We start from the raw sequence: 21041 nt of genomic DNA, 5'->3' as shown, positions 1-21041 counted from the left end.
TGGACTCAGCCGTGGGTTCAACAACGCGCTCCCCCGTCCCAGAGCTGCCCGGGGCCGGCGGGTCCCAGCCCACGCCCTGGGTTAGCAGCGGGCTCGCGTGAGGAGGGAAGCGCTTTCTTCCTTCGTTCCTCATTGGGCTTTGCTGGGGCAGGGCGCTGTGCCTGGGCTCTCCCCCCTGCCCGATGGCAGCCTGCTGGCACCTGCACCCTCTGCTCCTGCCAGGGCCGGGCTTGGCCGCGGTAGCTGTTCATCATGTGGTCAGTGAGAGGGAGCAGGGTGCCCGGAGCTGGGGGCGCTCCGCGGGGGCTGAGCAGCGAGGGGAGGGCTCAGCTTCCCCCCTGGCCAAACCCCCCAGACCTCTCTTGCCCCGAGGGAGGACTCGACGTGTGGCCACGTGGCAATGCCCCCGCCAGGCCCTCTGCCCCCGAGCTGGGCTCCGACTGTGCTGGGACAGGGAGGAGGCAGCCCCGTACGCCCTGCCGGGGTTAGGGCAGTGCACCCCAGGGCCCTGCTGCTTGGATGCCTGTCCTCAGCCGCTGCGCTTTGGCTCCAGGGGCTGCAACCGAAACGAGCGTTTAAGCAAATGAAGATCCAGTGAAATTTTACAGATAAAATGGGCCTTTGTGGGGCTTGTCGCTGGGGGTGGGACTGTGGCCTCATCTGGTGCAGGAGCTCTGGGACCAGCCAGGACCCCTCCCCAGCAGCACCCACCTCGCTGCCCTCCCTGGGCTGGGTGCCTCCCCCTGCCTTCTCCAACCACCACCATTCTCCCTTCACCACCAGCCCCCGAGCAGACGCCACGAGGCACTCTGGGTGCTGCTCGAGCCAGGACACAGACCCCAGGCTCGCCGCAGGTGAAGGCGAGACCCACCTGGGCTGCCTCTCGTCGTGGTGCTGCTGGAGGCCGGGCCCTGCCGAGCCCTGGGGCGCACACGGAGCACCCCGGCGGTGGCCCAGGCACGGTGCGGGGCCTGGCTGGGCCCCCACGGCCTCTGGCCCCTCTGTGTTACCCAGCCCGCGCCCCTCATCCCCCGCCCCCGCGATGGCTCCCAGCTCTGCAGCTCCCCAGATGTGGGGTCCATGGTCATGGCAATGGTCTGTGCTGCGAGGAGTGTGGGGGCTCAGGGCTCGGCTGTTCCCCCGCCTTGTGCCCACTGTGCGGCTGCGGGTGGCGTTTGCCTGCTCGCCGTTACCTGCCACGGGGCACCACGGCGGGGCAGACGTGCAGATTAGAGGTGTGTTTGCACAACGACAGGTTCAGGGCCCCCCTGCCCCAACACCTGCCACGAGCTCCAGGCAGGAATAGAGAGTTGGGAAAGCCGCTGAGGACACCTGAGAGCAACCGCGCTCCTGGACCAGGACCCGGCGATGCCGGAGGGCTCTGTGCTGGGAAGGGGGCGGTGATATTCATGTAGTGATGGATTCCCTCCGCCACGCACGTGTCACCTGCAGGGCTTGGCTGGCAGGACTGCTCCTGGGGAAGAACCATCCTGGAGTGCAGTGAGGAGCTGCACTGGGCGGGACCAGGTAATGTGAGGCTTTCGAGAGGCAGAGCTGCAGCCGGGGCCATGCCAGAGGAGCTGAGCAGCCGTCGGGCCCATGTGCCGCAATGGCATCACTAACGAGCCCTAGGTCATTGAGCTCGGTAGTGTCATTTTGTTTTTCTCAGCCCAGGTCTGGCCCGGCTCTCCCAGGAACAGGGCGGGAGCAGCCAGGGGTTTGACTGTGCTGAAGCAACACCCCACGCCCCATCCCTGCCCTCCCCAGGCTCCCCCTCGGCAGGCGCCCAGCCAAGCGCTCCCATCACTGCACACACAACCAGCGGGGAGGAACTTAGTTATCCTTTTATTTATAAACAAATCAACGTAAAATAAGTGCAGAGGAAAGCACTGGCTGACCCCGCACGGGGACCTGTCTGCAGCGGCCAGCAGGATCAGCATCAGGTAAAAACGAGGGGCGTCCCGGGGCCGATGCGGTGAGCGCCGGGGCTCTGCGCGTGGCCGGAGCCCCACCTCCCTCCGAGCACACCGGTGCAGCAGCAGGGCCTGCAGCACAGACCTTGTCGTACAACACAAAGCCTTCCTATTACTTTGGGGTTTGGTTTCTTTTTTTTTTTTTTTTTGTAACTGTTCCCCTTAGGGGTAAACCTGACCCAGTGCAAGAGCTGGGGGGGGTCGGCCACCCCGGGGGCCCTTCCTGCTGCTGGCCAGGGCCCCCGCGGCTGGCAGGGACGAGGGTGTGGGATGCTCTGGATGCACAGAGGGTGAGATAAAGCCAGAAGTGCTTGCAGTGGAGATTCCCCATCCCAGCCCTTCAGGAGCATGCTGTGGGCGCACGCCTGGGACAGCCCTTGCCGCCTCCGCGCCCCTCCGCGTCGGCCCTTGCCCAGCCCGGCCCAGGCGGGGCAGGAGATGCTCCAGGGGCCGGGCAGCCCCTCTCCCCGCCTGCAGCCCCGAGCCTGGCAGCCCCGGGGACGCAGCGGCACGGCTGGGCGGCCACCACGCCGACACTCCTCTTGCAGCTGCAGTAACGTGCCTGGGACAGCGGGTTACCGCTCAAGTGCCATCAAAAATAAATACATTAGACTGTCTGAAACAAACAGGTGCCACCGGGTAGAGCAAAGCCCTCGCAGGAAGAACAACGCAAGGACAGGTCACCACACCGGGATCCTCCGACTTGCCAGACCCAAAACCCTCTTGCACATGCTGAGCTGGAACGGACCGAAACACCAGAGGGTCGGGAGGGCCCCTGGGAGGATGAACCTTTGCATCTCTGGCTAAAAAAATTATCCAAGAGTTGAGAGTTCAACAACAGGTAGAAAAATCATTTCATCATTTTAAACAGACAACTCCTTATTAAAAAAAAGTTTAAAAAAAACCCAAAAAACTCAAAAAAGGAAAAAAAGAAGGATCAGTTGAGTCCTGCAGCATCCAGCCAGCCTCCGACGCCGACCCAGGCTCGTCCTTGCCACGGGCACGCCAGACCCAGCCATGCTCCTCGGCTCTCCCACAGCTCGCCCCACGCTCCCGGCAGCGCCGTGCGCCGCCGCACGGCCTCCCCAGTCAGAAATAAATACGAAGGTCTCCATCCCCGCGCGGTGTCCCCAGCCGCAGGGAGGCCGGGAGCTGAGGGCAGGCAGCGCTCCGGCGAGCGCCCCCCGGGACCAGTGGTCGTTGCTCGGAGCTCGCCGCGGCGCCACAGGGCCCAAGCACGGGTCGGGGGTGCTGCGCCCCTCGCAGCCGGGCTGCCTGGCGAAGCGCAAAGCGTCCCGCCCCCCGCCCCGCCAGCCCCCCACCCCGCCGAGATGGGAGCCGAGGGCAGGCGAGGCTGGAGGCGCACGAGCCGCAGCGAGAGGGAGAGGAGCCAGTGCGAGCGCCCAGTCCCCTGGCTCTGCCCAGAGCTGCTGCTCCATCCCAGGGACGCAGGACCAGCAGCCCGTGGAGAAGCGCCGGCTCGGCAGCAGGGAGAGACCCTCCGCTTCCACCAGGACGGCCACGACTCGAGTCCAGTGCGAGGCCCTGGGGCCAACTGGGCGCCAGCCTCCTGCCAAGTGCCCACCAGGGCCCGGCCGCTGGCGCAGGGGCGGGCGGGCGGCTGGACCCCTGCAGCGGGGCTGGGGTGTCGGCGAGGTGTCCGTCTGCGGCGTAAATGGGTGTGTGTGCATGCGTACCTGTCGGCAGGCGAGCGCGGGTATGGATGGCCAGGAGCGGAGCTTCCAGTATCCCTCCTGCCAAGCGTCCTCTCAGAACTTGCCTTGCTTTAGCTTGTCAATGTGGTAAGTGAGCTTCAGGGCTGGCCCCAGCTTCAGCCCCATGTACTTCATCATCATGTCACTCCGCAGCAAGAGCAGGGCTTTCCCGTCGATCTCCTGCAAGGAGGGGAAGCAACAGCACTTGTGACTATACCTGTAAGCCCTAAGCCTGCCCACTGAGCCAGGCTGTGCCCAAAATGACGATGGCTGAAGCAGCGTGGCTGGGCGCGAGAGCGCTGCTCCGCAGCTGAGGTGGGCTGCACGGAACTGCGGCATCCCAGCACGGGCAGCCCGGCAGCCCACCCCGCCTGCAGCACGGGGGGCTCAGCCTCAGACCCCACGTGGCGGTGGGAAATGTGCTGGGTGCGAAACGCCCAGGAGCCACGTCCAGCTGGTCAGCAAATCCTGAAGGGAGGTGGGGAGGAAGGAAAAGAGGCGGGGGTGTTCCCTGACAGGGGAACGATCAACGCAGCGGCAGTGCAGGAGAGCAATCCCTCACTCAAGGGCAGCGGCACCCCACTGCAGGGCAGACGTCCTGGGAGAGGATGCGCCGGCCCTGACCGCAGTCCTGCCACACCACAGGCAGCCCTCACGTCAGGGCTGAAGGAGGAGGCAAGGGACCAAACTCTAAACCCGAAGAGGCTGCATGCAAAGCAAAGTTCTGGAGTTTCTAAGCAAAGCCGCAGCAGCTGGCAGAGCAACCGTCCAGCATCTCATCGCCAGCAGGGCTGATTTCAACACCACAGCTTTCAGAAGTATCCGATGCTTTACAGCTGAGCCAAATGCGTCCCTCACTGAGGCGCAGGAGGGGAGGGATCACGAAGCTCGAAACAACCAGAGAACAGCTTTGCACTTAGCATCTGCGGGTGGAAGTTTTCCAGCCCCTTGCAGCACTCCTTTCCTTGACCTGGTCCAGGCTTAGCCCAGGGCTTAGCAGTGGGCAGGTTTCCATGATGAAAATGCTAATGGATTTATAAATGAAAAATAAAAATCACAGCCTCTAACAACAGAAAGCCCTGTCCTGTGCCGACACTCAGTGAGGTCTCACACTTGGTAAGATCTCCCAGAATCTCCAGTACCAGGTTTGTTGTGCTTTTCCCTTCTTCACATGAAAGCAAAGTTCGTCCTCAGGATTGCCATTACAGGGGCCTTTCGTCCCTTACAGAGCTGAGCACTCTCTTGCATAATTAAAACAAAACACTTTTCAGTTATTGGTTGTTCTAAAATAGAACTAATCAAAAAAACCAAAAGAGAGAGTTGTCTCAGCCCAGCACAGGGTGAGAAGCATCCCTCCCGCCTCTCCAGCCTGGGCAAGACAGGTATTTTCTCCTACTGCTCTTCTCAGGACACGAGCACCACCAGGTATGACACGGACTGAATCAAAAGGCAGAGGGAAGACAAACTGCCTGGCAGGAATCAGGACATGGAGCTGCCAAAATTTCTGTAGCGTTAATGGTACCAACTCCACGCTGCACGTCTGCAGCTACTTTACACTAAAGACGTGCACGAGAACCAGAGCCCGAGGAGACTCATTTTTATAGGGAATGGGATTTTTGCAGCAAGACACTCAACGAATTCCTCTTGGAACACGTTTCTTGCCTGGAGAAATTTGCTACGAGCTGAATATTAAGACTCCAGGATGACCAAGGTTTTGTGTTTTTGGCGCTAGGGTTCAAATCCAGCTAAAAGCCGAGCTCGCCGTACCCACAGAGGCAGCGGCGCTTGGAGCACTAACCAGGCTGCGATGTCTGCCCCTCCACCATTTCTGAGTAAGAGGACCCCCAGCCTGCGCACAATAGGAGCAGGATTTATGAGGATGTTTTTCTTAGCACAAAACTCCAGCTGGTACAAAGTGCTGCCATTCTTCCGACCCTCCTAGATTTTCCTTGTGTGGTGGTCCGCCCCCTCCCATACATACCATATACACACACACATACAAATATACAGACATACTTACATGTTTTCGAAAGAGGTCAGCGTGGGGTCCCAGCTGTGGATCCGCCTCTCGGATGAACTGCATCACCTCCTCCACCGTCCAGGTTGAGGGGTCACGGCTGCTGAGCCGCGAGACGTCTCGAGATCCAAGGTATCTGTCTGAACCTGGGGGGGGAATTGCGAGACAGCAGCCGTCACTCCAAGCATCCCCGCAGCATCGCTCCAGCCGCTTTTCACCCTCAATCTCCCACTCCGTCTCCTCTCCCACAGCAACGGCAGAGACAAGGCGAAGGGCACGCCCCAGCCGGGCCCCAGAGGCTCCGGCGGCACAGGTCTAGCACCAAAGCCTTAGTCTCTCTCTCCTTAGGCCTTACTTGTCGGGGCAGCCTTCTATACCGAGCCCTTTTCCTCACTCTAGACCCCAGTGTCCCTTTGCCCCCTTCAGCTGAGGTTGGTCCCCCCATTCCCACTCCTTCTTGCCCATCTCCTGACAGTTCCCACCTTTGCAGAAAACAATCCTCCGTTGCCACTTCTCCCCCCACGTGCCGTTTCTCCCCTTGCTCCCCCGCTCCCAACACCACCTTTAGCTATTTTAAGACAGCAAAGCTGTTTTATGTTTCCATTGGCTGCATGTTCTGATGGACCGAGCCGATATACGAAATTCTGTTGTCCTGAAGCAGCCCCGGAGCTAATGAAAGTCCCGCTCCCAACGTGCCGGCATCGGCACAGCCCGTGGTTCCAGCTCTCTGCCTGCACGCACAGATGTGAGGGGAGGCAGACGGATCGAGGCATCAGCAGCCTGAGCTTTTTAGAGGCTTTTATTGATGCCCTATTTTACTGATGCACTTACAGTTACAACTTTATTTTGCAAACACCTGGATTCGCCACGTGCTGATTCACCGCAATGAACAACTCTCCTGCCCCTTGCTCCTCCAGACAGACAAGTGCCGCTCGCGCGTCCGCCCGCTCTCCCGGCCCCCCCGCCCTGGCCCCCAGGCAGTTCTCAACCCCCTGGCCATTCCCGATCGGTCCTCACGGACTCAGACACCCATAAATGGCTGTGACAGCCCCTGCCCGTGCTCGCAAACGGCTCCTGCCTACTCCTTCCTATCCACTGACCTCCACGTCCCACCTAGCCACCACGCTGAACGAGGGACCCTGCAATCATCACCTCTCCGTATATCCTCCCACCCATCTGCCACGTCTCTAGAGCTACCGTTAAACCTAACAGACTACCTGTTTAACAGTGTAGAAGCCAGTCTCTGGTACTTGCTGAAGTTAGAAAGGTGTAACTGGAGTTAGAAAAGCCCTTTATTGCCAAATTTACAATTGGAGGGCTGGCTTCTTAACTCTCTTACCCCCAGAGCTAAGCCTACGCAAGGCAGAGGTACTGCCCTGGGTGAGGCTAGAGGGTTGGTGCAGGTGCCTGTATCCTTGCAGGCGATAGTCTCTGGAGCTCCTGCTGTGGCTGGATGAATTGACAGAGTTCAAGGCAGAGTCCATGGGGTCCAGGCGAGGCTCCAAGGGCCCTGGGAGGCCATCTCCCAGGACAAAGGTTTCACCTGGAACGCACCAAGCTGCAGTCAGTGCACCCGAACGCCAGCGCAGCCCGAAGTTACCGCTCGGCGGCCAAAGCCGAACCGCAGCAAAGGCAGCGCTCGCAGGCGGCTGCGGGAGCAGGGTCGAACCGCTGCGTCGGTGGTCGCCTTGAAAGCACGGAAATTACAACAGGCCCGGCTAAAGCGCTGCAGCCTGGTGTTTGCCAGGCAAATGCCAGTCCAACCAGTCAGCACTGCTAACGGTTGGTACCCAGACTGGAGCAACAGCTACTCTGTTAATGCCACTGGCTCTGGCTTGTGGCCCCGTGTCCTTGCAGTTTCCAGAGGCCCTTCTGCGGCAGCGGGGCACCGTGGTGGCAGGCGGTGGAGGGCTGCCCGTTCTGGGTGCTGATGGACACGGGACTCACAGAGCAGCCCCGAGCGGGGAGAGGAGGCTCCCCGAGATTCAGGGTCAAGCGCCGCACACTACCGGCATTAGCATGCAAGGAAACGGCCCAGGCGACCGGGATTGCGGGGGATATTTAGTAAGCCTCAAGCTGTAGCCCGGATAGCAGCGCACGTGTGGAGCAGGCTCTTCGGAGCAGCTCAGCTGCACTGACATGGCCTGGCAACGCTCTCACAGCGTGCTCATCCTCCGGCCCCGAAAGCAAGGTGCTGACGACCAGCTGCTCACCCCCCCCCGGCCTCCTGCTGGGCCCCTCTCCCTGCCTGCCCAAGCCAGCCACCAACGGCCTCCGTGGGACACGTGCGGGCGGGACGGGGCAGAGGGCTCTCCCTGGGCAGGGGTCCCGGCACGAGACTGGCTTCCTCACCTCTTCCAGAAACACATTTAATTTTCAGCTGTCAGTGACAGTACTGGGATGGAGGACCTGAGGAGACTATCCAGGGTGATATATTGTATTGGCTGAACCAGCGAGATCTCCCCTTGCTGTGATACTGTCGCAGCTTCACCCCAGGACCACACGTTTGTAGATTTTACTACGGCACGCACAACCTAGTCTCATTCCAGGTGGACCCGATGCCTCATAGTCATCCTCAAAACCTGCATTCTTTATTATGAAATACCTGGCACGTCCGTACAGCCGAAGAGGAAAGCAGCTCCTATGACCAGGGGTACTGCCGGCGCGCTCTGGGCTGGGCCGCCGCACCTGGCCGGGAGCTGGAGCTCCTCCACCAGCGTCCCCAGAGACCCTGAGGTCAGCTCACAGTCCTGAGCAGCTGCCGCTCAGACACCACGGTAGGCGACAAGGGTGAAGAAACCTGGGCAACCGCCGCAGCCAGGCCTGGGGCTTCTTCCCCGGGACTTGCTGGACCACGGGAGCAGCCCGTGAGAAGCACAGCGGGGTTGTGCTGAACCGGGATGGCGGTGAGGGCGCAGAGTCGATGCTGCAGCCCGTGAGACCCAAAAGCTGTTGAGACTTTCCCAAACCTTCCTGCTAAGCTGACGCTGCCGTGCTCCAGCGAAGGGAGACGCAGCCTGCCGTGGCATCAAGCAGTACCCGAGTGTCGCAGAGGTTGCGCCCCTCCAAGTGGGGCAGCCTCTCTTGGAGGCACGTAGTTTTATCTGGTTTCTGTGAACTATAGGACTATTTTGTGAACTGGGATCCTCTGGTTTCAGTGCTTCTGCCCTGTTTGAGCAGAGATCTCAGAGGTGAGTTCGGCTGGAGGCAGCCAGCCCATACCGGCTTAATCTCATAAGGCTACAAAATGGAAACACCCCTCTTGTTTAGCTGTTTGGCAATTCAGTGAAGCAGATGTGAGGTTATCGCCTGCATAACTGCAACCCTCCATCTCGTGGGCTTCGTCACTCTGCACTTGAGGCATTTCTGCCTTTCTTTGCTTTTAGGTCTCTGGGACGTTCTCAGAAACCAGCAGCACAGCCTTAAAATTTCACGTAAGAACAGCGCTGATGCGACGTCTGTTCCTCCCCCACCGGCCTGTGCTCTGCGCTGGCCCACGGGTCACTGGCTTCCCGCCCGAGTAGATGTGTTTTCACCTGCTCTCTATCCATAAAAGGAGGCTGTCTGACTCATGACTATTGCTGAGTAACTTTGGACACCTCCTCCGCTCCTGCACCACTTCTCCACCATCCCATTTCGGCACAAGACTGGATGCCAACCAGGTGCTGAGCTGGCTGCTCTGGCCCAGGGGGGGACAGAAGTTCCCTGGCCTGGGCCCAGACAGACCTACACAGCAGATGGGACTTACACCAGATGCACTTTACAGCAGCTTCTTCACAGCAATTACATTTGGTTTCCTCTCCAACAGGACAGCTCTGCTTAAAACCCAAACCACTTCCCATTAAACATCTGTGCAGTGGCTGACGTCTGACTCACGGGGAAGGGCAGAGGCACGAGAGGGTCAGCGGGCACGGCCCTGGGCACTGGTCTGGGCGCTCTGTAACAGGAGAGCGGCTGTGGCCACGGGAGTGGGGCTGCGCTGCTCATCTCCATCCTCCAGGGAAACCAGCGAGGTGATGCACAGCCTCAGCTTGCCGGGAAGGCCCAGGACACTCGCCCCAGATGTGCTGGGTCAAGCAAGCACGTGCGTCTCGCCACTTGTGGAGACCCCGAAGCTCACCAGAGGGGGTTTGTGCCAGCAGAGGGAATTTCTGGGCTCAGCTAGCGAAGACTACAGCTTGGGACCTGGGAAACCATGAGCACAGGTTCACGTTGGTGCAACGCAGAGGACCCAAAACTCACCCTCAGAAAATATGTAACTCAACAATTAACACACTGTCGTTACACTGACGCGAACGTGCTGTGATGCATTCTTCAAATATGTGATCATGTTCTCACACGTGCTTACGATCACACATCCAAAAAGGAGGAAGAGGTGATGCAGCTGGGGAGTTGCACCGTTCTGCTCGGGAGGCTGCGCGGTCGCCCTCAGGTTACCTGTCTCTGGACTAGTGAGTGCTTGGTCGTGCTACAAATATCGCAGCAGAGCTGAAGGCTTCTTTGGAGGGTCAGTGTAATAGAGATGTAAGATTTTCTTAAAAATACAAACACAGAGAGAACTGCTCGGATGAACAATACCTCCAGAAAAGGGGGAGGGAAACAAGGCAAGAGGGTGATGATTTCTAGCCCTGTGAATCATCTGTAGCAGAAGGCAACATGCTTCTGCAGGTGGCAGGGCACCGAGCGCGTCCAGGCGTATGCGCCATCCAGGATCCTTTTGCCCTTGATAACTAGCTTCGGAGTGAGGAGGTGGTTAATTCTTAGGTAGACTTTCTTATATGAACTGCTAGTTTTAAATAAAGGCTTGCATTGGAAGCATTGTAGGAAAACATGCCACGATTAGTGATGGCGAGGCAGGGCAGTTTAATTAAACAAATAGTGCTATAGATTCAAGAGCGTTGTTCTACTGCTAAAACATGGAGTTTGGCCACAAGCATAAATCTGACTTTACAACTACTAAACACCCACTGTTTTCCAACAAATGGTGGTCTTTGAAAAGCCGGTCCCCACTGTGCTGGAACTGCAGCTTTTAAGCAAAAAGCTACATAAATGCCACTGGATGCAAGGGGAAGAACAATATAAGAGGCGAGATCCCCTCCTCATCTTCCTGACTTCTTGCCAAAGGCATGATGAATGAAGACTTCCCACTGCTACTCGCTGCCTTCAATTTGGCAAACTGGAAACTGTTCCGGTTCTGCTGTCTGGCACTGCTGAAGCCAGAATATGCTCTGCTGGGGAGTTCATCACCGTGAGAAACGCACCTCCTTGCTCCAGAAATATTCAGTATCTGAGTATTTCAGGCTCATATTCCTAAAATATACCCTCTGAAATGCAAATATTCCTGCTTGTACTTAAATTTCATAGTGGAGGAGGATGAATAGAGTTTTAGCTGTGGGATAAAAGGGATTTCTAGATGGAATTTGGAACTGCACCTCATTTCTCCCTGCCCTGGACAGCCCCTGCTCGGACCAAGAACAGAACAAGACCGTGTTGCTGTAGGAAGTTCTCACACCCACAGGATCATCACCCTCACTTTCTGCCCACTTGCCTTTACCTCTGCAGAAGACACGGGAGCACTCTGGGCACCCAGGTGGCCTCTCCCACTCAAAGGCCAAGAGGCAAGTGAACAGGCTTTGAAGCAGACCAAGAATCAGCCTTCCTCCTCGGAATTACCCAGCACGGAAGCCTTCTCTCTCCACTGACAACAGCGTACTGTACTCCCCGCCTAAGCGCGGCACCTCGGCCTTTCGAGCACTCCACTGCGCTTCAACAACAGGTGAAACGCTGCGAGTTCCACTGTCAGCAGGGGATTTGCGGACAGGCTTTGCTAATGGCTACCTACGTGCAGCGGCTGGTGTATTACAGGATAATGTCAAGGAGACCGGCAAGGACGTGTGCCTAGAGGTAAGCAACAGACGGGGCCTCAGGGAACAATTCTGGACTTGTCAGTATGCTGGAATAGATGAGATGGTCCCACGTGTCACCTTGTTCTTCGCTTCAGCTATATGACAAACCTGCAATTTTAATCAGGGCAGATACTAAGGCTACTAGAAAACTGTCCATGGCAGGGTGCGAGTTCAGGCCAGCTGCGCGTAGATACGGGGTCAGGAATGCCGACGAGCACCGGGCACAGTGATGGGCACGGACTAAAATTACACCACAGCACGTGGGCGGCTGTGCACTCTCAAACCTGGGATGAACCACCCAAGCCCAGCAAACCCCGCAAGAACCAGGGAGATGGTGATTCTAAAGGGACAACAACAGAGCACAAAGCCACTGAACTCTGACGCCAGCAAAGAGCCTCCAGCAATTTTTCAGGGACCGACTACAAAGAACTAACACCTTGGCAGATTTCACCATCAGTTAATTAAAAGGTTTCAGTAAGGCCTAATCTCCAGTCTGCATTACGGAGTGTGTGCAGTTCAAAACAGAAGGGAAGGTGGAAGTGTATTTACTGAAGACTTGCTCAGGCTCAGGTAGTCCTCTGGCTACCTTGACCCCTGGAAATCTCCTACCTACGACCACACACCACAGAGGACATTTCTGCAATTGCTTTCGAGAACGTGGCACAGCACATCTGCACCAGCATTGCCCGGCGGATGCTGCGCTGCAGGATGTGATTTGATCTGGTTTAGCTGGCGGAGCACACGCTGGTGAGACCCTCCCCGCTTTTAGGGAGGATTGTGAGGATTGTGAGGAAGAAGATGGGATCCTGGGAAAGGGCAGCAGGTTCCTGGCTGTGCAGCTGCACGTCAGCATCTGTACAACACACTGCGGCAAACCGTCGCGGAAAAATTCAGGGGAAGACTGACTGAAACAACTGGGCAGTTTTATGACCATTAATACCGTGCATAGCAGTGGAAGCTAAAATACGGGTAATTAAATCCCACATTACATGGTATTAGATGATGACGATCAGGGTTAGAAGGAATTCTCCGTGCGTTCCACATGCCTTACACAACCGCCTGGGGAACCTCCCTGGCACAGAGTGGTTTCTTCACTTCTCTTTGAAATGCCAAGCACCATCCCATGCCAGAGACAAAGCAAAGCAGACCTCCTAAACCCACGGCTCCATTTGTCACAGCAAGTCTAATCCTGCTGTATCCATTGCAAGTCGCTATAAACAGCCAGCTTTGGGAAGAGACACTGTGCTCACCTTCCAAAGGGTGACGGTCATTCTTTGGTAACTTGGGGGAGAGAGGAGCACTGTATGGAGGGGAATCTTGGGAATACCGCTTTGTACCCCGGCCTGGTCCCTGCAGAGTGCCGTCTAATGAACTGCTTCTGTCTAGGAAAAGAGAACAAGCCCTATTTAGGAGTGGAGACTTTCTGGGAAATTCAGTCTTGCCAGAGTTTGCGACTCGCATGCATCGCCAGCCTGGTAACAGCCTGTTAAAGCTGCAATCCAGCACATCTGTCAGTGCTTCACATTTTATATTTTGCTGTGCAAGTTTATCAGTGAAAAAGGGTGGCGAGAAACCTAATAAAGAATCTTAGCCACGTTTTGCCATATTTCACCCCAAATATCACCTCTGATTAATTCCATTTCTTCTCGTTCTACCCCTTGGCTCATGGTTCCTGCTCCTCCCGTGTCTTCACCTTTCAGACGCACGTAACCCTTGGACGATTTGCGAACAACCCTTGGACGATTTGCGAACGCCCTGTGCCATACACAGTGCTTGATTAAACCGTACTCAGATTGTTAATCTTTCCCCAGATGGATCCCGCAAGCGCCCCAGCTGTCGCTGCCGCTCTTCTCCAAACGCTTCCCAGCGCCGGGGTTCTCGGTATCGCACGCGGCAGACGAGATGCCAGGCTGGGCTGCCAGGTGTCTCTTTGCAGGCGGCTAAAGGCTGCACACAAAGTGTCAGTGGGTGGATGAACACAGAGGATGGAAGCGCTAACACAGATGGGAACAGCAGCCAGGCAAACGATACAGTGGCTGTATCGCATCTGGACAAGGCATGGTCAGTCAAGAAGCAATGAAGCCCCCAGCCGCCGCCTGCCCACGCCGGCCCCCAGCGCTCCCGGCTGGACCCTGCCGGTGGCCCCGAGCACGGGCGACGCGCGTGAGCCTGCAGCGTTCGAGGTGCGCGGGGAGAGGGCGGTGAAATGCTCACAGACAAACGCTGGGAGCTGGCCGACAGCGCCGAGCAGCCCCAGCTGCCGGCGCAGGGCAGGAGTGGGCGCTGGATGGGTGACAGAAATACAGTGGGGAGCGACTGGGACCAGACACCACGGGAGATGCATCACGCCAAACAAAGGAACGAAGGTACAGATGGGTGGGAAGCATCAGGCGGCCACAATTGAGATGACTAAAGAGAAATACAGAGGTAGGGAAACATATCTGTTCTATCAAAATCCTTTGGCGAAATGAAAGATAAGCTGCCCTCTTACTGAGGCCCTGGGACTCCACGAGTACGATCAAAAGCCACCGTAACGTTTTTAGAAAGACAAATACCGTCCTCAGGACAAGTCCCTGAAAGAAACATACGTTGCTCAGATGGACATGACAAAAAAATGCTCTTAGTGATGTCTCTGGATCACTCCAGGTGTAAAACTGCATGACCTTCTTCACCAAGTAGTCACGGAACCACAACAAAAGGTGATGCTTTTTAAAGGTTTTATCAGGTTTTGGTTTTGGTTATTTTTATAAATCGGCTGATTTTAAAAGTAATGCAAACACAGGTCGGGTTGCAGAAGAATACCCAGGGAATCAGAAGTGAGGTCGGTGTAAATTAATGGAAGGATAAAACCAAAAGCAAGTCTGTAGTTAGGGTCTCCAACTTTAAAGGATAAATTTTAAGCAAATAAAGAGATGGAGTAGTACATAGAGCTGCACTCAGCGGTCATGATGCAGATCATCGGGAAAAAAAGAAAATAACTTCAGCTCAAAAGATGCCATAAACATCATGAATGTGTATCACCAGCGAGGAAATAATCTGGGAGGAAAGGACCCCACATCTACGTGGGTGAACGTTGGCTTTGAGAAGCATGCTGAGAACAAGGAGATCATTTACCGGAGATGAAAAGGACCTGCTCAGCATGGAGTCACATACCTCAGAGGATGGCGAGTACGGGGACAAAGTGAACTATTTGACTCATTCTGTCTTTTGGCACAGTGCAAAGTCCAAGACGGGACCGTGTCTTCAGCTACAGAAGTAACGAGTGCATGGGAACAGAGCGAGAGGAATCCGTGCAGAGGTAAAGGCTGAGAAAAAAAGGAGAAAGGTTGTCCTTGCTGGCAAATGACGGGACAGCTCTGAGGGGTATTTCACCTCACCTAACCTGGGAGGTTGGTGGGGAGGAAGAGAGGCACATCTGCCCGTGCCTGGGTTTGTGCTGTTGGCCATGCCAAGGCAGCCAGCACAGATGCCTCTGCAGTCAGCGAGAGTCTGCTCACCTCATCAACTTGAAGTCAAAGTCAAAGATCCCAGTTCAGGGTGCTGTAACTTGCACTGACTGCACTGGTACCTCCTCCCGACTGCAGAGCGTGCCTACACAACCAGCTCAGGTGTCGATGCCTCTGTGACATCCACCTGCACCCAGTAAAACCAATCCCGCCCTCCACTTCCAGTCGCAGCCATGCTGAACACTGGGGCAGGCCTCAAAGGATAAAGGAATGGGACAGGAATGAAAATATGCACCATTGACTAAGAAATGGAAGTCAAATAACTGAACGTACTCAAACTGGGGACGTAAGGGTGCAGAGGAAGCCAAAACGTAACTTAAGAAAGAAGGCGCACACGGAACCCCGGGTCTGCCGCAGCAAATTCCAGGAAAACTCAGCGACGCGCGGCTCAGAGTGACTGGAAACGTGGTGCCGACATTTAAAAAAGGAGAAAAAATTATTTGGGCAACAAAATGCTCAAGTCTGACCTTAGCAGTAGCGCAAGGCTTTTAAGAGCTTCTGAATGAAAGGGTAGGGAAAATACTGCAATTACCCACGGCACATACTGTGGTAGGCGGCTGTCAGAGGAGACTAACCCAGCAGCTTCCTTATCACGGGGAAGTAACTGATCTATCACGCAGAGGAAGAGTGCTCAATCTCATTTAGCTGGAATTCAGCAAGGCATTCGATATGGAGAACCATCAGCTAAGACAAGGAACGTGGGGATTTCCAGAAGCCTTGTTACATGCACAAACATCTGATCTGGGGGCAAAAGCAGTTGGCAGAGCACTGAGCCAGTACATGGTGTTGGAGAGCAAAAATTGCTAATGGATTTTCTTGAGGATCAATGCTGAGCCCAGCGACATTTACTATTTTTATAACTTTGGCACAAATTTTAGAGATTCACTGATGAAACCTGCTGATGTCTTCCCACACCAGGCTAGATGAAGTAGCATTTGAAATTACACAGAAAAAAAATATATCTAGAACTGAGTACCAGAAAGGAGGTAAATCCAGCAGCAAAGCACAGATGTGCACTTGAAGCATTGTCCCATGAGCTGGGAACCTGCAGTTGACAATACTGGATGCAAAGACCGGCGTATGTGACCAGGACGGGTTTATCATCACCTGCTACAAGGACACAGCAACAAAAAGCAGCTTCCAGAGATATTTCTTGTGAACATGGTGGTGCCAGCGCTGTGGCACCAGGTCCCCATGAGCTCTTCCCCAGAGTGCTGGGTGGCACTCTGGTCACCTCATGAAGTTTAATTCAAACCAACACTAGACGAGGAGCGCAGAGAGCCTTTCTTACCAGAGCAGCCAAAAGGCGAGCTCCCCTGAAGGACATGACTGCTCTCTAACCACTTCCAGGAGAAGGAGAACTAAGTTAAGCTAAAAGACAATGTTAAGACAAGGAGACATGGATACCAAGTTGCCCAAGAATAAATTTGGGCTAGAAACTACAACATAGTTTCTAAAAATTCCACAAAAGACCTTGGAGCAGCCTCCAGTGGAAAAGCAAAATCCCCAGCTCCAAGCAACACTGCATGCTGTGGTGCCTGTAATACCAGGACCCAAGGCTCAATGGTCCAGAAGGTCCCTCCAGTTCTGTTTCAGATGGCTCCAGATCAGATCTACCTGTTCACAACTCTTCATAGCCCATCCCTGTTCCTATTAACTGCAATCAACTTCCCATTTGCTTGCAAATCTGTTTCCTGATGTACAAAACTTGACCTATTTCCCCTTATTTCCATGATTATGCCTTACTTAGCAAGACAGAATGCCAGGATGCAGCTGACCTAAGGGCTGCTGCAGACCCTCCTTCTGCCCCAAGCACACACACGGATTCTCCACGGTATCCACAGTGGTGCTCCTGTAAGGTGACTTTGGGACCAGCTCCCAGTCCAAACCAGTGATCATTTTCTGGAAGAACCAGCCCCATTCAGGCACACGAGCAGCTCTACAGTAGAGGAAACAAGGCAGGACACACAGAGCTCAAGTTGAGACCACGGCAGCCTTAATGCTTGGTGTGGTTTAAGCTGATGTACAACTGCATCCTCCTTCTTCCATGACCAGCCCTAACCTCTCAAAACTGCTGGTGCTGTTTCTTCGCCCTCACCAGAAGCCACTGTGATGTGTAGATCGCAATGTTTATCATCTTCTTTCAGGTGCTTGAGAAAAATGTTAGATGACCAGATGCCCAACAATCCCCGAATCATCAGTATGAACTACAGGACTAGGTGTTACCACTTCTCTGGACTGTGGTTCACCTTTCTTTAGTCCCTGCAAACGCTCTAACCAAGAGTTCAAGATGGGCAGGTCTCAGTATCGTGCCATATCTGGTGCTCTGCCTGAGTCTCCCTGAATTCTGACTTTGCTCTGTACACTCTTCCACCCTGCCATGCAGCCCAGCTCTTAGCACAGACACCACTGACATCTCATGGTGGCTAGAAACCATGTGTGTGAGCTACAGGACCCTCTCCGTCCAAGCCTGCTACCATGCCCAGACCCTGTGTCCTCCTCCTCCCATTCTGGTTTTGTTCTGTCTCACGATGGCAGGGTACTTCCACACTGAAGCATGGGGATTTCTTCTAATTGGGGGTTCCCATGAAGGGTAACCTCTAGTCCCAGTGACCAGACATGCTGTTCCTGTACCTGCTACAGCATCCAAACCACATCCTACAGATCCTCTTCTTACAGCACAGCACAGCTCCCTGCCCCTGGCATTGCTGGCTCCAGCATGGCTCTGCACAGCCTCAGCCTGCAGGCAGCTCATCAGTGTGGAACAAGCAGAGGACAGTCCCTCCGAGACCCTCAAGCTCTTTACACTGTTGCTAACCCCTTCCCCTGAGCACAAGTGCTTTGCGAGATGCAGTGAAGCACTGTGGCATTAGGCTGCGGCCCCTAAGCCTCATGCTTAGCAACTTCTCCTGAAACAGTTCTTCCTAAGCGCCTATCCTTTTACATTAGAAACTCTTGCTTTTCTTGTCAGAGCCATAATTGTCCAAAGGATTAACTTTGGAAAGTCCTCAAACAGCTATTTGCTGACTCGGGGGGCAGAAAGGCAGTGGAGGAAGCAAGAGAGGAGATCAGGTCAGCACAAGACACTGTCAACTCCCTAAAGGGGGTGCAGATAGCCTTCAGCCTCTCCACGACTGCAGTAATTCCCCCAGAGCCCCACAGCCGGCCCAGAGAGGCAGCTATCACCCCAGGGGCCGTTGGCACTACACAGCACTGCGGGGAAAACTATCCGTCTTCTTGTTCTCCACCACTTTCACTTAAGAGCAATTTTGCAGCCTGACGATTTACATCGTGGCATGAACTATCTTGCCGGGGGTGTTGCTTCAACGCAGTGGAGCGTTAGCCATGCCAAGAAAAACAAAGCCACCTATGCCTCAGATTGCTGCAGCATGCATCATCTCTGAATGGGCTGGATGTGCTGGCAGCAGATTCACAGCCTCCGTGGAAACCGCTCTGCTAGGTTTTAATTCCATTTCTAATTACAGTTTACCTGCTACACGTTATCACTCTTCTATTCCTCATGCAGTCTTTCACCTTACTTCCTAACTGGATGAAGTCACTATAATCAGATTTCAGGAAGCGGGAAGGACTGGGGGACAAGGAGAGGAGGGAAGACAAGGAGACAGCACGGATGAGCGGATGAGCGGAAACCTACAGGCAGAGATGGAAATCAGACCCACAGGCAGAAAATACACCAACTTGAATCCTGTGCAAAAAGAGCCCTACGGGCACGTGCATGACACTAGGTGTGATGCAATGAACCCTGCAGAGAGGGCTTGGAAACGCACACCTGCCTCCTGAGATAAAGATAAAATCTGGGTTAAGGCACGGAGCACCTGGGGTCCCTACAACGCCGCCCCCGCCCCAGCTCCTACCTGGTAGATACCTGTCGTGGTCGTACTCGTGTGAGCGCTGCATGTGGCTGTTCTGAGTGAAAGGCTGGTTCCCAAAGAGGTTGTCACTGCGAAGATTGTGGCAGAGCTTCTCCAGGAAGCGGAGGACGTAGGTGATACTGTTTACTGCTGGCAGGTTCAGAGTGTGCTGTTCCCGATCAAACACAGCTGGAGACAGAAACAAACAGAGCCCAACACGTAAACCCCCAGCAAAGGCAGGAGACTACGCCCAGGGCTGCACAGCCAGCTTCTGTATCTCAGCATCGCTGGTCTAGACTAGAGCAAACAAAAGCCACTGCCTTCCGCTGGCTGAGCGCTGGCGAGCTCGCTTCCCCGGGACAGGCTAAAACCAGTCTGCTGCACCCAGCATCAGGTACGGGGCTGCAGCACCTGAGGAGCTGTGTTCGAGGGAATGGAAAGGCATTCGAGGAGGGGCCTGCACTCCCAGCATCCGGGTAAACACGGGCTTAAAAGCAAAATTAAAAACCGGGATGTTTCTTGTCTTCCCGTCAGGAGTTCTGAGAATCCCACCCGTTTCGCCTCCTCCTGGGGGCTCAGGCAGTGCTGGGGACGGTAGGCGAAGCACAACGCTGCCAAGGCTGATACCAGGGCTGCAGGCTGCCTTCTGCAGCAGCTGTGCCTGGAGGCCACGGTAACTGCTCTGCTCTGAGTCAGCCGCTAGCTGTTGCTTCACTGACACAGATGTTTGGCAAGAAAGAGAAGACAGAAATCTTCTGTCTGCCCCTGGCCCATGACTGCACCAAGCTTCAGGAGAGACCTCTTCCAACGAGCGAATTCTTGCAATGACATCTCTGAAGGCAAAGTGCTGCAGGCCAGTTCTCACCTGAGATGACCTCTCCCCCGTGGCCTTGTTTTAAGAAGGAGAAGACTGTTTTCTGATGATAAGCGCAATCAATGCAGGCCTGTACTGCTTGCTGCAGGACAACAGAAGCTCGAGCTGGTCCAAAATGGTCCGGCAGCTGCTGAACTTTCTTCTTGTCTAGGTGAGGCCCAGTGCTGCCATTCTTGTTCAAGTAAATGCAAACTGCCAAGATGAGAAACGTGTTTGCCATTAACCCACTCAAGAAAGCAAGAAACAGATGCCTAAAATCCAACCTGAGAGATGCTGAGATTTTAAGACTCTCAAATCACTCACAAAGGGGAATCCACCACGACTGCCTGCCTGCAGCCTAACAGCGGAGCCACTTACAGAGGGGAACCGCCTCCAAATTATTCCTGCCTCACACTCACCTTCCAAGCTGCTGCTGTTTCTCCTACACTTTCCCCAGCACTGAGGCTCCCAAAGGCAGGCTGAAAAGTTGTTCTCATGCCAGCCAGGTAAGGTGCCTGCGATGTTCAAAGGAGACGAAGGAATGGAGCCCCCACTTTTTAGGGAAACTGGGTTCTTAAGGTTCCTCTGAAAATTAGCCAGTTATGTTCTGGGGAAACAGAGGGCTCAGCCCATATCCAGTGCTTGACCGAACACATAACAAGCAGCTTTGCATTAGACTTTCCTGCCCAGATTCATCTTCAGCTACATCTCACAGCTATAGCAGAGCACATACTCTGCACTGCTGCTCCTGCTCCTCCCCTGCTCCCTCTCGTCCCTGTTTGCCTCAGTATCCCGGCTGAAGCTGAACAGATCATTGCCACTGTCGTTCAGCGGTTGTTCTGCATCTTGCTGTAACATCAGCAGCTGTGCCTGGCACGGTTTGGGAGAGCTCGCGCTCTGGCTCACGAGAGGTGCCACACACCGCACCGCCTCTGGGCATGGCGGGCCACGAGAAGTGCCCTTCGAGAGCTGCGGAGTCACTAGCATGCATGTGGTAACTCAGGGGGAGGGGTCCCTGCACTCACAGATGGACCTGCAATCTTCCCACGACTTCATTATTTCCGAAGCGGACAGAGAGAGAAACGAAGGGCTGATCCGAACGCCTGGGCCTCTCTTTTCCTCCTGACACCCTCTATCAGGCCAGCCTTTCTAGAATTTTAACGTTTGCTGGTGTATGGGTTTAGGAAGGAATGGGAGCA

General features: G+C 55.1%; 1 protein-coding gene across 14 annotated transcripts in view; it reads right to left on the bottom strand.

Annotated features, from left to right (window-relative positions):
* Positions 1-1826: 1826 nt before the first annotated feature.
* The window catches only part of SCMH1 (Scm polycomb group protein homolog 1), a 75218-nt gene continuing 56003 nt past the window's right edge, over positions 1827-21041 (bottom strand). For 9 of the 14 annotated variants that reach the window (XM_064471620.1, XM_064471618.1, XM_064471617.1 and 6 more), the window contains 6 exons: positions 19855-20055; positions 18993-19178; positions 12862-12993; positions 7045-7248; positions 5709-5851; positions 1827-3868 (listed from right to left, as the gene is read on the bottom strand). In XM_064471620.1, coding sequence (XP_064327690.1) covers positions 3743-3868; positions 5709-5851; positions 7045-7248; positions 12862-12993; positions 18993-19178; positions 19855-20055 — 992 coding nt within the window. In that variant the 3' untranslated portion in view covers positions 1827-3742. Of the gene's footprint in view, positions 3869-5708; positions 5852-6922; positions 7249-12861; positions 12994-18992; positions 19179-19854; positions 20056-21041 lie in introns of those variants that run through there. The other 5 variants (XM_064471626.1, XM_064471623.1, XM_064471630.1 and 2 more) reach the window with 5 other exon arrangements.

Source organism: Phalacrocorax carbo, chromosome 22, assembly GCF_963921805.1.
Source record: "Phalacrocorax carbo chromosome 22, bPhaCar2.1, whole genome shotgun sequence".
NCBI lineage: Eukaryota > Metazoa > Chordata > Aves > Suliformes > Phalacrocoracidae > Phalacrocorax > Phalacrocorax carbo.
This window is presented reverse-complemented; position numbering and strand designations above follow the sequence as displayed.